Consider the following 20,592-nt stretch of genomic DNA (forward strand, 5'->3'; position numbering starts at 1 on the left):
AGTCTATGCTATCTGCCTATGTGCGGATACAATCATGGGCAGAGGGTATAGAAACGAGAGAATTATAATCCTTGGCGATAGCCAGACAGCACTCAAGGCCCTCATATCCTATGAGGCTTAACTCCCTGGGTAGACAAAATAACATCAAGTTAGCGTGGGTATCTGGTCACAGGGGAGTAGAGGGTAACGAGGCGGCTGACTGCCTCGCGGGAGAGGCGGCAGCCACCACTCCAGTTGGCCCTGAGCCCTTCATAGGAGTGGGTCCCAACACTCTAAAGGAGGAGCTTAGGAGAGAGAGGATCACTATGAGGCAAAGGCTATAACAGAAGGAGATTCCAAAGCTTAATAGACCTCCGAAAAGGGCAGCTTAGAATCATAACAGGTATCCTCACAGGACACTGCAGGCTGAGAGGACATCTATATAAGCTGGGGATATGGTCGAGTGACCTTTGTTGGTTTTGCGACACTACCAGCGAGACACCTCTTCACATCCTCACGGAATGTGATGCAGTCTGCAGAAGACGTGAGAGAAGTTTAGGCTCAATGTGGCCACAGCTTAGGCACATTCACTCCCGATCTCCTAAGGCACTGTTTAATTTTCTCAGGGAATTAGGTTTAGAGGAGGTATTGTGAAGAGTGGAGGGCACAATAGATAGATAGATAGATAGTTGGTTGGGCAAGGCACTGCGACCGGTGGGTCTATTGTGCCCCTAGCTCATCACAACTCCTCAACCAGCCCCAGAGTGTCTAAAAACTTCATAATAGACCCCGGGGACAGTGAGTGTATGTGCTCCTCTCTTGGCCAAACGTGCCCTATGCTCCTATACCTCCTGCGCGCAACAGCCTCACACCCAACAAGAAGGTGCAGGGGAGTTTCCCTGGTGACATCGCAGAACCGACACAGGTCGCAGGACCAGATTCCTAGTTTGTACATGTGCCCCTTAGCCTACAGTAGCCGGTCAAAAATCCTGTAATAACCCTCAGTTTATCCTTTGGAAAATTCATGAGTAGCCTGTATCTTGTCAGATTGTAACCTCCCAATAAGCTTTTCGCCTGACGTTGACCCATGGTGGCATGGAGGGCACAATAGACCAATAGGTCGCGGTGCAAACCTCATTTTATTTTATTATCTATCTATCTATGACAGCCGACCGCTGCTACCCGATAAACCATTGGTTCGTACTATTTGCGGTATATGGCGCTGTAAGTATCAATCTGTGAGCGAATTAAGGTCGAGTTACAGAGGCGTAATACCCATGTGGTTCAAGCGAAGGCACGAACACCTAAATTTAACTTTTATTGCTGGACTAAAAAAATAAAAGTCCGGGTTGACTGATTATTTTATTTCAAATAAAATAAAAGTCCAAAGATTACTTTTTTCGGTAAAAGTGCACTTTAGCGGAACCATTCGTCCAACTCCTATTTGCGTACGCGGCCTTCGGCCGCGCTTAGGGATTACAACCCTCACTACGTACAATTATCCTTTCTGTGTTGCCAACGAAGAGGGGCTGAACACCTTTTGCAGAGAACAACTTCCTGCGTAGGCCGTCTTCGGCCGCGCTTAGGGATTATAACCCTCACTACGTAGAATTCTCCTTGGGAAAATTTTAGAATGGTAACCCCTGAGTACGGGATTAAGGAAAAAAGGGGGAAACAGGGGGTGATAATAGTTGTCTATGTAAAGTTTCAAAGCGCGGAACCTTATAGTTTTGTAAGTAATTTGTTGTTAAAGTTTGTATATTTAACAAACTTGTATGGCACTATTTCACAATATTTAATGGACTTTCCACTAAATTTACACTTTATTTACACCCAATATATGTGCAGTTAGAGTGTGCCCGACCACACAAATAAATACTTTCAGTACATTACAGCTTTTTTATGAAAAATTCATTGTTGTTTATTTATTATGAGAGTACATGCAGAATATTTGCAAATGACAGCAGGACTGTGTTGCCACATCTAAAACCAGGCGTGGAAAGTAAGACCAAAAGAAAATACGATTAAAAGGAAAATACGATAAGATTATTTTGTTCAGATCATGGGCTGAGCACCTTTCTGCGTAGGCGGCCTTCGGCCTCGCTTAGGGATTATAACCCTCACTACGTAGAATTCTCCTTTCTGTGTTATCAAAAAAAAGGGGCTGAAAAAAGGAGCTGAACATTTTCTTTTGTATTGATTTCCCCTGTATTCCTTTTTAATCATTGCCTTCTTTGTATGTATTGTTTTGTACAATATGGCAACACATGTTATGTGTCAGTTTGCAACCATGTGTTATTGTAAATATGCGTGAAATTCAATGTAATTTACAAGTCGATAAAAGTTTAATTAAAGTGATTTATATACAAGATAAAATAAAAGAAAAGTGTGTAAAGTATTAAGTACAGTGTTATGTGCATTTATATATATAAAAGTATGCACAAATGCTTTTTTGTTAAGGAAACCAAGTGGAACGACTTAAGAAATTTTAACAAAAAATAACTTATAAACAATGATATTATTTATATTTTTTAGTTATACATGTTTTAGTGGATACCTCCCTTAACATCCTGACCAAGTTTCATTTGTTAATTCCACCTGGTTTTCTTAAAACACAAGGTGCGGCTGACTACTAAAGCCCACCCAATGACCGATTATAACGCAAATCCGTTAAAATCAGCTTCAAGGCTGAAAACGCTCGCTAAACACTTAACTTGTGTGGCAGGCACCGAATGAATGGCAAATGCAAGTTTTCGAAGCCAAGGGAAGCAATATTTCTTACCGTTCCAGTATTCTACTATATCCATATCAACTTCTACTCTACTCGCTTTTCTTTATAGGAATAAATTTCACAAAAATCCTTTGTAATTTCATTTTGCATCTCTGGAGAATCCTCATCGGATGAAAAGTTCGCTAACTCAAGCTCCCTTATACAGCTTCTTAAGAGAGATGATCAACTTTGCATGAAAGATTCATCAACCAAGAACGCCATGTCTTCACTGTGTTGAACATCTTGAGTGGATGAGCCGCGATTCTAAATTCAGAAGGAATTATAAAAAATAACTAAAAACGGGTCAGGTAATAAAAGTAGTAAAAAAGTAACCTCTTTTAAAGCCTCAATGCGACGAGCAAGCCCTTTGAGGCGAGTTTTAGCCGAGGTCCAAAAGTAGGGCTGCATTTATAGTCGCGTTTTCAAGTAATGAACTTTGCCTAATTTCAACGCAATTCAAAAAGTTTTCGCTGATTACCCTTCTTTGTTTTTCAACTGAATGAAGCGTCATTTCCAGTCAACTTTTATAGAAGTCGCCCAAAAGCAATTAACTCTCTTGGCGCTTTAATGTTAAGGTATAAGGTAGTGCTAAAACTCCTACGATGCCCTCTACCAATTCCCACTCGTCAACGCTCAATTGCTCCGAAGCTGCTAAATGTTCGGTGCAAAAATTTTTCAGCTGACAAAGTCTGTTCATCATGTTGTAAGTAGAACTCCAACTAGTTGGAACATCAACTCTTTATCTTAAGGCTGAAAATTATAATTAAAACCAGTTCAAACAAGTAAGAAAGTCTAAGTTCGGGTGGAGCCGAACATTAAATACCCGGCGCAAGTATTAAATATATGTTTTTTCACCTGTCCGAAACCTTCCGGTAGATGGTAAGCCAGCCGGGGTGTATCAGAGTTGGGTAAATTAGCGTCCTTAAATTTCGAAATATTGCAGTTTCAAGCATTTCTGAAATTTACCGTTATATGAAAAGCGGCCGTAATTTTAGTCCGATTTCAATCATTTTCAACGTTTTGCTTTTATGTGGCAGGCACAATAAAAATACCGAGCTTGGTACAAATGGTAGAACGGTTGCCGATACCAGTGCCACGCCCATTTTCCAAAATTTTACCATAAACGTATTTCTTGGTAAAGAATTGTTGCAAGCATCAATTTTGAATAAATTAGCTTTAATATTTACTGATTTATCGAAGATTTCGTATTTCTCTAAATTACCGTTATATGGGATGTGGGCGTGGTTACAGTCCGATTTCGCCCATTTCAATACCAACCTACCTTGGATTAACGGAAACCTACGTACCAAATGTCGTTGAGATATCTCAATTTTTGCTCGAGTTATCGTGTACACGGACGGACGGACAGACGGACAGACGGACGGACAGACAGACATGGCTTAATCGATTTCTCTATTCATTCTGAGCATTTATGTATACATTTGTCTATATCTATCTGGATTCGATTATCTTCAGTAGTTACTAAAATATCGCAGTTTTCGTATTTCTGGAAATTACCGTTATATGGGAAGTGGGCGTGGTTACAGTCCGATTTCGCCCATTTCCAATACCAACCTACCTTGGATTAACGGAAACCTACGTACCAAATGTCGTTGAGATGCTCGAGTTATCGTGTACACGGACGGACGGACAGACGGACAGACAGACATGGCTTAATCGATTTCTCTATTCATTCTGAGCATTTATGTATACATGTGCCTATATCTATCTGGATTCGTTTTGGCTGTTACAAACAACCGTTATGTGAACAAAATTAATATACCCTTGTGCACAAGTGCGCTCGGGTATAAAAATTAGTTGCCGCGCGTATGTTAGTTAAATATGTGCACACCGCAAAAGTGGAGTTCTTAAAAGCTTTACAACGCTACGGGCTTTGCTTATTATCCCGGACAGTAATCCTCCGAAAAGGCTTTGACAGCGAGTTGGAGCGTGTGGGCTGGACATTTTATAGATATAATATGATCACCAATTATTGGTATTAAATCATCACCGAAAAACCCCTCTAAAATGTTAATTTCGCTTTCATCACCATCGTCGTCACCGACTGTCTCTGACAGAAGATAGATAGATAGATAGTTGGTTGGGTAAGACACTGCGACCGGTGGGTCTAAAAACTTCATAATAGACCCCGGGGAAAGTGAGTGTATGTGCTCCTCTCTTGGCCAGACGTGCCCTATGCTCCTATACCTCCTGCGCGCAACGGCCTCACACTACAAGAAGGTGCAGGGGAGTTCCCTGGCGGCATCGCAGAAGCGACACAGGTCGCTGGACCAGATACCTAGTTTGTACATGTGCCCTCTTAGCCTACAGTGGTCAGTCAAAAATCCTGTAATAACCCTCAGTTTGTCCTTTGGAAAATTCATGAGTAGCCTGTATCTTGTCAGATTGTAGCCTCCTAATAAGCTTTTCGCCTGACGTTGACCCATGGTGTCACGCCAATGGAGTTCCCTCAGTTTGCAATTGTCCCTCTGAGCATATCCTTTATAGTACTGGGTCACACTGCCAGAAAGGGCTCAGGTCCTATCGGGGCCGAGAAAGCGGATAATCTGACCAGGTGATCAGCCTCCTCATTTCCTGCAACCCCCATGTGCCCAGATACCCACATTAGTTGTATATCATTAACCTCCGCCAGAGCATTAAGCCTGTCGAATGATGAGAGAGCCATAAGTGCCGACTGACTATCACTTAGTATAAGTATCCTTTCATTCCTATAGTTCCTACTCATGTTGATCTCTGCGCACATACTGATGGCATAGAGCTCCGCTTGAAACATGCTTGGGAAGGTTCCCAGGGGCTTCAGCCTGGGGCCGTACACGCCTGATCCAATCCCCGCAGGTGTTTTGGAGCCGTCAGTGTACCACTGTATTGTGCTAGCCTGTATGTGCCTTTCCATGATACGAGGCACACCAGGTCACCTTGCTGTAAGTGTTAGTCCTGAAATTCCTTTTGAAGACAACCTGTCTGTTGATATCGTCCCTGGGGAAAAGACCCAGGGGGAGCTGGGTACCTAGCTTGTCCCTGTTCATAGATGAGAATACCTTGCCTTTGCCGAAGCCCTCCCTAGCAAAGTTAAGGAGGGTTCGCTTTGCGACCTGTTCAACTAAGAGGTGCAGTGGCTCGAGTTCCAGCATTACCTCCAGCGCTGCCGTCGGGCATGTGCGCATTGCTCCCGTAATGCAAACATATGCCAGACGTTGAAGCTTAGAGAGTGTTTGCCTCACCGTTACTAAAGTAGTCCTGAAATACCAAGCCACCGCACCGCAAGTCACTATAGGTCTCACTATCATGGTGGTGTCCATCTGAGGATCCTCGGAGTGCACCCCCAGGATTTGCCCGCCAGATGTGAGGAGGTGACCGCATCAACATGGGCCTTCCACAGAAGCTTGGAGTCCAGGGTAAGCCCCAGATACGTTTTGCAAGGTTAAGACCTCTTTGGACGATGTCACAGAGAGTACTAGCGAACTTCCCTCTAGCGATAATCACTATGTCGTCCGCATACCCTCGTTAGTGAGTAGCTGTAGGAGTTCGTCCACAACTAAGCTCCACAGTAGAGGAGATAATACTCCCCCTTGCGGACACCCTTTTGTTGTTTTTATTTGAACAACGCTGTCACCGACTTCACTTTCGGCGATCCTGGTCTGCAGTAACCTTGCTATCCAACGCCGGATGGTTGGCTGAACGTTATGTTTCTCAAGAGCTCTGTCAACTCCAGGCATTATCAAAGGCCCGCTTGATATCGAGGAAGACACAGAGCACCACCTCATCACACTCAAAGGCCCCTTGTATTTCCTCCGTTAAGGCACACAGCGCAGTGTCCGTGGATCTACCCACCCTGTACGCGTGCTGGTTGGAATGCAGAGGGGTTTGTTTCAGAGTGTTAAACCTGATCTCATGGTCAATAATTTTCTCCATTGCCTTTAACATAAAGGATGTAAGACTTATCGGCCTGAATGACTTGGCAAGAGAGTAATCTCTCTTACCTACCTTCGGGGTAAAGATGACCCTGGCCCTTTGCCACACGTTGGGAATGTGGGCCAGCGCTAGATTGTCCCTCATAACATCCACAAGATGTGAAAGTAAGAGCTCTCCGCCCTGCTTCAGCAACATTGGACATATACCATCCACCCCAGGGGCCTTGTACCGTTCGAAGGAGTCCAAAGCCCACCGCACTGTTTGCCGGTTTATAAGGCTTTCAGCCAGCTTCCAGTCCGGTGGGGATGGCCTGTACGCACGGAACATGCTTATCCAGCGAAGGGAATGGCGTCCGGAAAGTGGGCCGACGGCAGGGCGAGTGCCCTTTCCTGTTCTGTACCTGAAAAAGTCCCATTAGGTAGCCTTATAGCCAATCTGGTGCCTGTGTTGTCCCTTGCCAAAGCTTTATGAAGCCTAGAAGCTGCAGGAGTGGATGCGATGTTTTCACAGAAGGTCCTGAAGCTGCTACGCTTGGCCTTTCTAACCTCCTTATTGTACTTTGTCAGACTGACTGAGTATTCCTCCCAGTTCCCGGTGCGCTTTGCCCTGTTGCACAGTCTGCGCGCTTCTTTCCTAAGAACCGAGAGTTCCCGTGACCACCAGGTAGGCTGAGCCTTCCCCTTAAGCTTTGACACGGGACAGCTGGATGTAAAGGCATCTAAGATTGTGCCGTTCAGCCTATTAACCCTGTCCTCTAACGCCATACAATCTACCTTTCTATCCTGTACCTCTATTCTTGGTAGGTTCAGTCTAAGTACCTCTTCATATTTGGCCCAGTTGGTTTTCCTGGGGTTTCTCTTAGAGTAACCTGTCTGACAAGCAGCTCCCAGTGCAAACCGGACAATCCTGTGATCCGACATCGAAGGCTCAGATGAGACTTTCCACTGGACGATCTGAGGACTGGCCAGTCTGTTGCTGATAGTGATGTCAAGAGCTTCCTCTCTGACCCTAGTAAAGAACGTTGGTTTATTACCGACATTGTGAATGCTAAGGTCTTCACTTATAATATATTCTAAAAGGCACTCACCCCTGCGGTTAGTGTCCAAGCTGCCCCACTCCATATTGTGGGCGTTCGCATCGCAGCCTAGAATGACAGGAAGCCGTCTCCTGCGGCAGAATTCTAGAAGCTGCTGTACCTCAAGGGGCTGCACGTTGGCGTTGTCCCCCGGAAAGTAGGCTGCAGCCAAGACCATCTCCATCTCCCTGCCATCAACTTTCAAGGTAGTCTGGACCGCTACCAGATCCTGTGTAAGAAACTCTGTCGGTTCTACGTTCACCAGATCGACCCGGATACTCCGGCCAAGGACCATCACACCAGCACACACACCCCCGAATACAAAATTTTTTCATCATCGGAGCAGCACTTTCCGGCAACTCTGCTCCGAATTCTCCTCGCCCGCGCCGGAATCAAAAAAAACCCTGGGCCTTACACGTGCAGTGTCTGCGAACTCAGAATTCACCACCGCTCAATATCGGTGCGCTGCGCAAATTGCAATCGATGGTGCCATCTCAGACAGTGCTCAGGCCTCAACAGCCACAGAGAATGGCAAGCAAACGTCATCGCAGCCTGCTGCCAGCCTGCAACCACCGCAATGCGCAACCAACAGCCAGGCGAACCAAACAACACCCGACAGCAATATGCATCCGGGCAACAAAACAAACATAATCTCAACGTATCACACCAAATGCAACATTACTCAGCAATGCAAATGCAAACACATAACCTCAACATATCACACCAAATGCAAAATTACACAGCAATGCAAACGCAGACCAGAGGGCAACGTACGCAACCACGTCCACATGCACATCCCGCAACCCAAGAGCGGCAACAACCTAGCACCACCAACAGGCAAGTCTGGCTGTGTTGTGTATGCAACAACCGCATACATGGCAATGCGACGCCCGTTCAATGCAGTGGCTGCGAAGGATGGTGCCACTTCCGCAATTGTTCAGGCCTAAACAGAGCACGGGATCGCTTACCCAACTATCTGGCTCCCTGCTGCACTGTACCCAACAATAATCAGCAACCACCAACACCCTCGCCCATTAAGGAAGCTAACCCTACGTATTTGCAACCTCGGACGTCAGTGCGAGCAACTATACAACAGCCGCACCAGCAACCTGAAAGCTACACAGACAAAACCAACAACCCCAAACTCGGATCTGGACATGCACGGTATGTGCAACCCAGATCCGCGCCAACGCAGCATCTGTCCAATGCAACAGGTGCGAGGGCTGGTGTCACTTCCGCAGCTGTTCGAGGCTGAAAAGGCTACGCGACCACTCCAGCGCCTACGTCGGCCCCGTGCGGCTCCCAGCCACCAAACACGACCCAGGCGGCCACACCACATACCCCGCCCTACCTCCCCTCCAAACAATACCACCTTCACAGCAAAACCAGTCTGCACTTACACCAGCGGCCCGAACAAACCAACCCAGCTCCATTGCCATTATGCACATCAACATCAGCGGCCTCCAAGGCAAAATTCCTGACTGACTTCATGTCGAGGCATAACATCAAAATCGCGGCAGTACAAGAAACAAGGATCCGCAGCAGTACACACCTTCTGACCTGCGACGGATATAACGTAATCCGGAAAGACCGCCTATGCGACAGAGGAGGAGGCATCGCTTTTATCATCAACCACTCAGTACAATAGAGAAGCGTCACGGCTGCAATCGACAGCGCCGACCTCTTCATCGAATGCCAGAGTATAGCCGTTACTTCAGGCCACACAGAACCGAAAATCATCAACGTCTACATTCCACCCATCACCAGCTGTGGGCCAGGATACCGCCCAGATATCAGCCCGCTACTCATCGCAGATAACACGCTAGTTATTGGCGACTTCAATGCGCATCACGAGCTCTGGCACTCCAACCTTGGCAACGGCCAACGGGGTATATCGCTATCAGAGCAAATAGATGACTCCACCTTCTGCTGCCTGAATGACGATGCCCCAACGAGACTCACAGACACTTGCAGCAGCTCGCCTGACTTATCTATCGCAAGTGCAAACTTAATCAACTGCACCACATGGCGAGCCATGATCTCTTTGTCCTCTGACCACCTTCCCGTCATACTATCTATCGACCGCTCCAGCGACTTTATAGCCTCCGAGCGACATATGTAAACATCAAAAAGGCCAACTGGGACGGTTTCAGAGACTACGTGAACCAACTCCACCTGATGCTCGCATAGCCGAGCGCAAATTCTGCACGGTCCTAAACGCGGCAGCTGCCCGCTTCATCACAGCCGGATGTATACCGGAGATCCGACCAGGCTTTCCGACCGAAGCGGCTAGACTCGCTAACGTCCGAGACCGAACCAGGCGAGCCAATCCGAAGATCCTAGCATCAAGGATCTCAACGTTGAGATCAAGCGCCTCGTAAGCAACCACAAGCGGAACAAATTGTGGAAGCACCTCAAATCATGCAACCTTCAAGAGGGCGTAAGCAAGCTGTGGTCCACAGTAAAATCCCTCTCGAACCCGACGAAGTATAATGACCACAAGGCCATCAAATTTGGCAACGAAATTCACAACGACTCCAAGAAGTGCGCGCATGAATTTTGCAGACAATTTATTGCCCACCCTGCGAGGAGCATAACCCAACGCAGCATACTCCGCAAAGCACACAACATCTGAGCAACTGACACACCACCAACATTCACACCCAACGAAGTACAAAGCGCGATCCGCAAGGCCAAGGCATCGAAATCAGCCGGCACAGATGGCATCTCCATGCTGATGCTAAAGCAATTGGATGCCCCGGGAGTCGAATACCTCACCAAACTTTTATACGCCTCACTAGCCACACACACCATCCCAGAGATATGGAAAAACGGGCGAGTAATCCCCCTGCAAAAACCTGGGAAGAACGCAGAGTTAGGTGAATCCTACAGACCGGTCACACTTCTCTCTCCGGTGGCCAAAACCCTGGAAGCGCTACTCCTCCCGCAACTGACTCAGCACCTGCATCCTACCTCACATCAGCATGGATTCAAGAAGCTACACAGCACCACCACTGCACTAAACACCATCCCAGCGCAAATAACTGATGCTTTGAACCAAAAGCGCCCCTGCGCCCGCACCATCCTAGTGGCACTAGAGCTATCAAAGGCCTTCGATACCGTCAACCATGCAACACTTATAGAGGACATCATATCGTCCTCCCTACCGCCGCACACAAAACATTCATCATCATCTGTAGTATTCAGAAAAACAACATCAAAGCCACGTAGGATTAAACAGGGTGTACCACAAGGTGGGGTACTATCACCGATCCTGTTTAACCTATATCTAGCGAAACCCCCCTCCACCACAGGGAGTCTCCTTAGTGTCATACCCAGATGACTGTTCCATCATGGCAACGGGCAACAACATCGACGGCATGTGCGCACTGCTCAACCGCTACCTCGAGGACGTATCCGGATTTTTCACAGCGCGCGGCTTACAAATCTCGGCCGCCGAGTCAACAGCTATGTACACTCTTCACAACGTGGACAAAAGAGGTGAGGCTCGAACTGAACGTGTTCGTTGGCGGAGTCAAGATTCTGACAGCCAACCACCCAAAGATACTAGGCGTCACGTTCGATAGTCTCATGTCCTTCGCAGCACACCACCACAGTTTGCAACAAACTGCGAAGCATAAATAAAGTCCTCAAGTCGCTCGCCGGCAGCACTTGGGGAAAAGATAAGGAAACTCTGCTCGTGACATACAAAGCGATCGGACGGTCCGTTGCAAACTATGCCGCCCCAGTGTCGACAGCAGGCACGAGTGACACGCAGTGGAAAAACCTTCAGATTTGCCAAAACGCCGCTCTCCGAACCGCAACAGGGTGCCTCCTTATGTCCTCCGAACAACACTTACACGACGAGACTACAATGCTCCGGGTAAGGGATCACATTATGTTGCTGTCAAAACAGTTCCTGCTAGGCTGTCGCAGAACAACTCACCCTAACTACAGCCTGACACAGAGAACTGCACCACCAAGACGCGTAAGTCACCTAGAAGCAGACATCGACCAACATCTTCACTTGCCACTGAGCCGCGAGGCATACGTTGAGGGAATCAATAACCTTCATCGGGAAGCAGTCATCTCCATAACACGAGGACGCCACGAAAGCATAGTCCTCGGTGGCCGGCCGACTCCCATCGATTTGAGCGAATTCCAACTACCGCGCGAAACAAGAACCACACTGGCGCAACTCAGATCTGGCTGGTGCAGCCGCTTAGACTCTTACAGAACCAGATTAGACCCAGAGATCGCTGACACCTGCCCAGAATGCGGAACTGGTCCACACAACACCGCACACCTGTTCGCATGCCCTACATATCCCACCCATCTGACACCCGAAGCNGGCTTACAAATCTCGGCCGCCGAGTCAACAGCTATGTACACTCTTCACAACGTGGACAAAAGAGGTGAGGCTCGAACTGAACGTGTTCGTTGGCGGAGTCAAGATTCTGACAGCCAACCACCCAAAGATACTAGGCGTCACGTTCGATAGTCTCATGTCCTTCGCAGCACACCACCACAGTTTGCAACAAACTGCGAAGCATAAATAAAGTCCTCAAGTCGCTCGCCGGCAGCACTTGGGGAAAAGATAAGGAAACTCTGCTCGTGACATACAAAGCGATCGGACGGTCCGTTGCAAACTATGCCGCCCCAGTGTCGACAGCAGGCACGAGTGACACGCAGTGGAAAAACCTTCAGATTTGCCAAAACGCCGCTCTCCGAACCGCAACAGGGTGCCTCCTTATGTCCTCCGAACAACACTTACACGACGAGACTACAATGCTCCGGGTAAGGGATCACATTATGTTGCTGTCAAAACAGTTCCTGCTAGGCTGTCGCAGAACAACTCACCCTAACTACAGCCTGACACAGAGAACTGCACCACCAAGACGCGTAAGTCACCTAGAAGCAGACATCGACCAACATCTTCACTTGCCACTGAGCCGCGAGGCATACGTTGAGGGAATCAATAACCTTCATCGGGAAGCAGTCATCTCCATAACACGAGGACGCCACGAAAGCATAGTCCTCGGTGGCCGGCCGACTCCCATCGATTTGAGCGAATTCCAACTACCGCGCGAAACAAGAACCACACTGGCGCAACTCAGATCTGGCTGGTGCAGCCGCTTAGACTCTTACAGAACCAGATTAGACCCAGAGATCGCTGACACCTGCCCAGAATGCGGAACTGGTCCACACAACACCGCACACCTGTTCGCATGCCCTACATATCCCACCCATCTGACACCCGAAGCACTGTGGACTCAACCTATTGAGACTGCTCGCTTCCTGGGCCTAAGGTTGGAGGATGCAGATGGGAAAGACAAAGATGAATCGTTCCCACGACAGTCGGGTCTACGTAACCGGAACGACCCAGATTTATATCTGGCCAAGGACTGTCACTCCAGCAAGACTCCCCAAAAAGTCTTTGGGGAATTTGTATGCTGCTACAACAAAAACAACAACGAAGATGAATAAACAACCAACCGACTCGGGGACTACGTGCTGCTAACACAACAACAACAACAATATTATTTTTCAGCACTACACACGCTCTGGGCCTCTCGCAGGAGAGGCCCCAAATTACCTTATTGTTATTGTTGGTGACACAGTGACAGAAGCTCAACCGCTTTAATCATATTGCGTCCGTTATCGCTTGCTACAGCATAAATTTGTTCCTTCTTAATTTCATAAGAACTCATTACTCTTTCGATTATCAATTTTATGTTCTATGCCGTATGTCTTCCCAGTATTTCTTCCATTGAAAGCGTTATTATTTCAATTTTTCCTTTCAAGAAAACGTGGGCGTTTATGCAAAGAACGCCGCGATCACTTCGAGTGGCAGCATCTTATTTCTTATTGTTATAATTATAAATAATATATGTATGTAGTGTAAACGTAGTATAATGCAGCGTTTTTACTGTATTTTAAATGCAACATTTAGCACTTTCGAACAAATGTTTTCGAAGAGCGTTCATGCTTTCGCATTTAGCAAATGTACATTTACGCGAGTTCGAAATAGTATGCTTTTGACAAACAGACGTGTTCCAGTCGCGTATTCAGATCCGTATCTATTACGATCAATGCTCACGCAGAAGATAATGTGAAAAAAACCCTACTGAAAAGGAAAAAACAAATTTTAAACCAAAAATTCAATACAAAAACTTTAATTGTTTTAACCATAACCGAATATTTGTTTGTGTATATATTCATTTGTCGCGTAAGCATTAACAGCCTATAATATTAAAATATATGTAATATGCAACTCTGTAAAATAAAAAATGATGGCCGGCAAGTTAATTTCCGGTTGAGCCAAAACGAAGACTGTCGTGTTTTATAATTTATAAAATATATATCCTTCGCTTTCATCGAAATCCTCGAGATAAAATTCAAGTTTAAATCTTCAGGTGTGGGGTCTACCCTTATATAAACGAAGTATCCATTATATTTTGATTAAAATGGCTAATCCAAGGCATGAATTAATAAATGTCTTAACTGATGCGCACGTGGATTTCCCACCCTATGCCACAACGGGCCAACTCCGTAACTTGGTAAGAAACGTGGTGGGCTATATTACGGAAATTGCCAATATTGATGATCTTGCTGCCGATAATGCTGCTGCCGCCTACAAGAATGCTGTGAGAAGTGGTGCTGATATAAATGCCGGTCCAGACGTTGGTTCGGACACTGGCGATATTCCGAAAATCCCGACTGTAAATACAAACGCCGTTAATGTCTCGTCCTACACTGCTGTTTGTGCTGATACTGCTGTTGTCTCCACCAATGTCACTATCGCCACCACCAATGCCGCTGCCGTCACCTCCAATGCCGCTGCCGCCACCATCTATGCCGCTACGGACCCTCTATTTGCCGCCACTGGCGCAAACAAGTTAGACGATGAGGTGCTCGCCTTAAAAAAAGGCTCGGGATGCTGCAACTGGGGGAAGATTGAGGAACTGGAGAGCCGCTCTACAACAAAGTGCCAACGCAAGCGCGATTTTGGAGATATCGAACACCCGTTCCCGAAGTTCAGTGGTGACGACGTAGGATACCCTGTCCAACACTTTATAAGGGATTTTGAGGAGATAATAGAGTCAACGCAAGCAGACGAAACTTTTAAGCTTCTCGCTCTCCGAAGATCCCTTAATGGAACGGCAAGGGAATTCCTATCAACGACAACGGTCCTAAATTATAATTCCCTTAAGAGGACTTTTATCAACGAATATGATTTTTCTGTAACAAGACAAGAAATATATACAATGTCACAGCGGCGATGGAAGAGGAAAGACGAGTCCGTCCATTGTTATGTACTATCAATGCAAGCTTTTGCGAAGAGGGCAGATATTGCCGAGCAGGAGGTGGTGGCTTTCGTTATAGAGGGAATCGGCAATACCGTTCCGAATTCGCACCTGTTGTTATCGGCTAGGAGCGTCGACGAACTAAAGGCTATAATCAACAGGTACCAAAATAAGTACTTTGCCGTTGGTGGTGCCGCAGTCGGCAATCAAAAGACGACTCCGGCAGTGGTGAAGCCGATGACTGAGCAAAAGTTGTGCTACAACTGCTCGCAGTTGGGCCATATTAAATCCAACTGTCCATTTCCACTGCGACCGGACGGCTCGTGCTTCAGGTGTGGGAAAACGGGACATGACCATAGATCGTGTCCAAACCCTAAGAAGGTATTAAAGCGGAAAGAAGATATTGCTGACGGTGCCGAATCCGATGAAGACGCTGACGTGGTCGGAGCCTACTACTATGTAAGCATAGAGTTTAAGTTATTTAAGGGAGTAGTTTCTTACTTAATCTTTTCACTTTTTGATACCGGTAGTCCGGTTAGTCTCATCAGGAGGTCGGTCGACCCAAAAAAGCAGGCCGGAAAAATTTGCAAGGATTTCACCCCTAAGTATAGAGGAGTTGGCGGTGTTGTTTTGAAAATTATTAAAACCATTAAATGTAAGATAACATTTCTGAATTAAAAACGTGTCACTGAATTAAAAGTAGTCGACGATAATTGTATATCTTTACCGCTTATTTTGGGACGTGCTTTTCTATAATCGTTTAATATAAGATCAGTTAAAGTAGACAATGATTATGCTGAGAAGTAAATACCAGAGCTTAACAATATAGATAAGTCAGAGAAAGTCGAATTTCTTGGGAATAAAACAATATTTATATATAGGATCTAAAAGGTGGATTCCACCAGGTTCGAATGTCCCCAGAATCAGTTCCGTACACATCTTTTGTGACACCTAGTGGTCAATATGAATACTTAAAAATGCCGTTCGGACTAAAAAATGCCCCTGCCGTATTTCAGCGCTTTATTTACAGTATATTCCGGAATATCATTGAATAAAAAAATAGTATGATATATATGGACGATATTTTAGTTATCTCACGTGAGTTTAAGGAACACAAAGTTCTATTAAAAACTGTACTAGAGCGATTATCAAGACGTGGATTAGAACTGAACTTGGGAAAAAATCAAAATTTGGGTATAGTGAAATAGACCAATTGGGATACGAGGTGAGCCAATTAGGAATTCGGCCAAATGGCTCTCATATCACGAGCATTCGTAATTTTCCGATACCATCTAACCAAAAACAATTGCAGTCCTGCATCGAATTGTTCTCCTATTTTCGCCGTTTCGTACCATAGTATTCCCAAATATCTACACCTCTACAGAATTTATTGAAGAGACATCCCGCTTTTGATTATGAACACAAGTGACTTAACGCGTTTAACGAATTAAAGGCTCGATTAACTGACAGTCCGGTTTTAGCGATATGTAACAGAGAAAAGGAGACTGAATTACGCTGTATTGTAAGACGACAATAAATTTCACCCAATTTCGTTTTTGTTTTTCTAGGGCCAAAATTTAAAATTTCTTATATATTTATATAAGTTGATTTATGGAGCTTTACGGCCGGTTGAATAAAAAGCAAAACAAAGTTTTCTTTTTTTCCTCCGACGCGTTTCGGCGTCTTTTCCGCCTTCATCAGGTAGTCTGTTTATTCGGAACAAAACATAAAAACACAAACAATTAGGCTTCAAATCTCAATTAATAATATGCGTACATACATACATACATATAACATAGTTAACAACCCTGCAAAAAATTGTGCGACTAATCTCTAAAGAGAGTATTCCGAGATTACTCTCAATCGGGTACAATTGGGCATTAATTAGTCCCAACTAGTCTCATACACCTGTAATGGAGGTCAATTAGTCTCGACTCATCCCTTATGGGTATAATTGTAGATCAATTAGTCCCAACTCATCTCTAACGGGTACTATTAAGGATTTAATGATTTGTACGCACTTAGTCAATGAAATTTCATGTGCGGCGTTGGCAAACAGAGAGAGTGTTCGCCTAACAAAACTGAGCACCCCGGTTCGAATCTCAGCTGGCGAAAATTTTTATTTTTATTTTTTAAAAGTGACTAGTCGCTTTTTATACCCATTCGGGTATAAATGTGAACAATTAGACTCTTCATAGGACATGCCCGAACAAAAGCGATCAGTTCATTCCATATAAAGAGATCAAAAGTGGTATTAGTCGCATGCTCCTTTTGCGATTGCCCATTTTTTGCAGGGAAAGTACATATATACCCTGCAAAAAATGGGACTAATCTGGGATGACTCCGGGAGCAATCGCAAAGGAACATGCGGCTAATACCACTTTTGATCTCTTTATATGGAATGAACTGTTCGCTTTTGTTCGAGCATGTCCTATGAAGAGACTAATTGTTCAACTTTATACCTGAACGGGTATAAAATGCGACTAGTCACTTTTAAAAAATAAAAATAAAAATTTGCGCCAGCTGCGATTCGAACCGGGGTTCTCAGTTTTGTTAAGCGAATACTCTCTCTATGTGCCATCGCCGCACATGAAATTTCATTTACTAAGTGCGTAGATATCATTAAATCGTTAATAATACCCGTTAGAGATGAGTTGGGACTAATTGATCTCCAATTATACCCGTAAGGGATGAGTCGAGACTAATTGATCCCCAATAGTACCCGGATGAGATTAGTTGCGACTAAATAATGCCCAATTGTACCCGATTGAGAGTAATCTCGGAATACTCTCTTTAGAGATTAGTCGCACAATTTTTTGCAGGGTACTTATATAGAAACCACAGCACTTACATTTAAATTAATAAGAACAAAATAAACAAAACATCACAATAATCGCTTCACTACATTCACTTTTGCATCATCGTCCATCTGTTTTTTCTATTGCACCTTATTGCCGTCCTGTATGGGCAATATATACTATCGACATCTTCTTTGAAATTCATTGCGTCTTGTACTTGCTCTTGTATGTGCAGGCCTTCTAATGTTAGTCTCGTTCGCACTCGTTTCTCTGTCTAATATTTTGGTGTTGTTGAAATCAGCCGAATGTCCGCTGTTTTTCAAGTGTTGGGCTAGCGCTGTAGTTGATTTTTTGTTTCTTACGTCTGCTTTTGTTCGCCTATTCTGACTCCAAGGGCGCGCTTTGTTATGCCTATGTATAATTTATTGCAAGGCTCGCCAGCTTTTCCATAGAAATTGATTTGATAAACTACATCATGTTGTTGTTCTTTGCTGATCTTGTCTTTTGTTTTGCGAAATATTTTGTTGAGAGTGCTATGCGGCTTATGTGCGAATGTTACATTTTTATTTTGGATATTTTTATGTAGTGTTTTTGTATCCGTTAGTCCTTTTACATAAGTGACTCCTTTAAATATTTTGCTTTCATTTCTGTTTGCGGGTTCGGCGTTCGTTTCAGATGATTTTTGTCTGTATTTTATTGTTGCTATCAATCTGTCTATAGTTTTGCTTGGGTATCCGTTCCTTAGCAATATGTTTTTGATTTTTCTCTTGTTATCTTTTCTGAACGCCTGGTCGCTCAGCGCGTAGATCTTGCTTATAAGGTTGATAGCTGTGTTCTTCCTTTGTGCCCAGGGATGATTAGAATGATAATTTATCATTCTAGAAGATGCTATGGCTTTTGCATACCAATTCGTTATAATTTTACTATTTACCTTATGAATTTCCAGGCTAGGAAGGCTAACTCCTTCTCGTTTCCAAGTTTAGTGGTGAATTGGATTTTTCGGTGTTGAGAATTTAATACTCTTAGTATGTCTTCCACGTCATTTCTTCTAACAATCGCAAATATATCATCTACATACTTATTTATGTATTTGATACATATGTCCTTAGATTTAAGTTCAGCTATGCTGTCGTCCAGTATTTTATCAAGAACAATATCTGCTACAGTGGGTGATAAGGGGTTTCCCATCGGCATTCCGTGTACCTGTTGATAGTATATTCCATCATAGACAAAATAGTTATTTTCGTGCAGGCAGAATTCTAAAATATTCAAAAATTGCTTCCTCGTAAGACTTGTATGGATTTGAAGCGAGGTCCATTGCTGAATAATTATGCGGATTGCCAATTGCACTGGTATGTTGGTAAAAAGAGACACCACGTCAAATGAGATAAGGACTTAATCTTCTTCAATCGTTATATTTTTAAGCCTATCTTTAAGTTGGAACGAATTTTTTATGTTGTAATTATCCGAAATTATGTTTTTAAGTGTCTGTCCAATAAATTTTGCAAGTTGTAAGCAAGGTACGTTGGTCGAGGCTGAAATTGGTCTGAGTGGAGTGTTGTCTTTATGTATCTTCGGGAGTCCACAAAGTTTCGGAGCCGTTGGTGCAGTGCATGTCAATTTGTGTTTTTGTTGGTTGTCAATATTTCCTTGTTTGTATATGTTATTAACTAATATGTTGTTTTTCCTTGACAGTTTTGGTGTATGATCCATCCGCATAGTTTTATATGTGTCCTTATCGTTCAGAAGATTTTTCATTTCTCCCTTGTATTCTGGTTTTTCCATAATTACCGTTTTATTTCCCTTGTCCGCGGTCGTTATAATAATTGAGTCTTTATGTTGGTTTATTAGCCGCTTTGTGTCCTCAAAGATTTTGAGTATACATTTTTCCTTATTATTATTTTTTAATTTATTTTTAAAGGTATTGATTCTCGCAGCTACGTTACATCTCGTCGTGTCCTTGTCTCTTTCATCTTTTAATGTCTGGATTCCCTGTTCTATTTCCGCCATCAATCGCGCTGGTGACAACGTTTTTCTTGTTATAGGTAGCGCAAACTTTTTCCCTAATGAGAGGAGCCACCGAGATTCTCTGAGAATTGAAACGTTAGTCTTATTAATAAACCAGTCTTCGTTGATGATGAACCCATATCTTTCCAAATTCTTGTCTATTTGTCCTTGTAATTTTTCACTAAGATTTTTCTCTGTGTGTACTGAGATATTTTTTAAATATTGTTTTTGATGCTCTGCTACCAATTTCATTTTTCTCTAAGTACTGTTGTGTGTCTACAAATAATTAGTGAGTAAGGTCAGTAATGTAAACACACATGTGACTGCAATATTATGCAAGCAAAGCGTTAGCGGCCACTTGCTTTGAAGAAACGATCAAATTGCAGCTTGCACATGTGGGTCACTTTTTGTGAAGACATTTGTAATGTTGTAAGCGTTAGCGGCCACTTGCTTTGTCGAAACGATCATATTGCAGCTTGCACATGTGGGTCACTTTTGTGAAGACATTTGTAGTGTTGTATTTTCTCAAGACGATGAACTCTGTAGAGCAACTGTGAAACGATTGGTTTCACAATTGATATTTCTCAATAGATGAGAAGTCAATATAAATTGAATTAGAGTAAAAGAAAAGCAATGAGACATTACTACAAGAACATTTAGAAAATACAAGACTACAAAATAAAATAAATTATGATTGGTCACAATATGAAAATATTGGAAAGT

At 44.2% G+C, this 20,592-nt stretch overlaps 2 protein-coding genes across 2 annotated transcripts in view; one reads left to right on the forward strand and one right to left on the reverse strand.

Annotated features, from left to right (window-relative positions):
* The window catches only part of Alg11 (ALG11 alpha-1,2-mannosyltransferase), a 213,114-nt gene that overhangs the window by 29,945 nt on the left and 162,577 nt on the right, over positions 1-20,592 (forward strand). The gene's annotated exons all lie outside the window — the stretch shown is intronic.
* Positions 6,805-13,367, reverse strand: LOC108358170 (uncharacterized). The gene is made up of 2 exons (XM_017609345.1): positions 13,354-13,367; positions 6,805-8,000 (listed from the first exon to the last, which is right to left on the reverse strand). The coding sequence occupies exon 2, from the start codon at positions 7,939-7,941 to the stop codon at positions 7,012-7,014; it is 930 nt and encodes a 309-aa protein (XP_017464834.1). The 5' UTR covers positions 7,942-8,000; positions 13,354-13,367; the 3' UTR covers positions 6,805-7,011.

Source organism: Rhagoletis zephyria, unplaced genomic scaffold (genome assembly GCF_001687245.7).
Source record: "Rhagoletis zephyria isolate East Lansing unplaced genomic scaffold, Rhagoletis_zephyria_1.1 Rzeph_scaffold_00219, whole genome shotgun sequence".
NCBI lineage: Eukaryota > Metazoa > Arthropoda > Insecta > Diptera > Tephritidae > Rhagoletis > Rhagoletis zephyria.

What these genes read in the sequence shown, in the direction of transcription:
- LOC108358170 (XM_017609345.1), bottom strand. Translation starts at nt 7,941, where the DNA reads ATGGAGATGGTCTTGGCTGCAGCCTACTTTCCGGGGGACAACGCCAAC.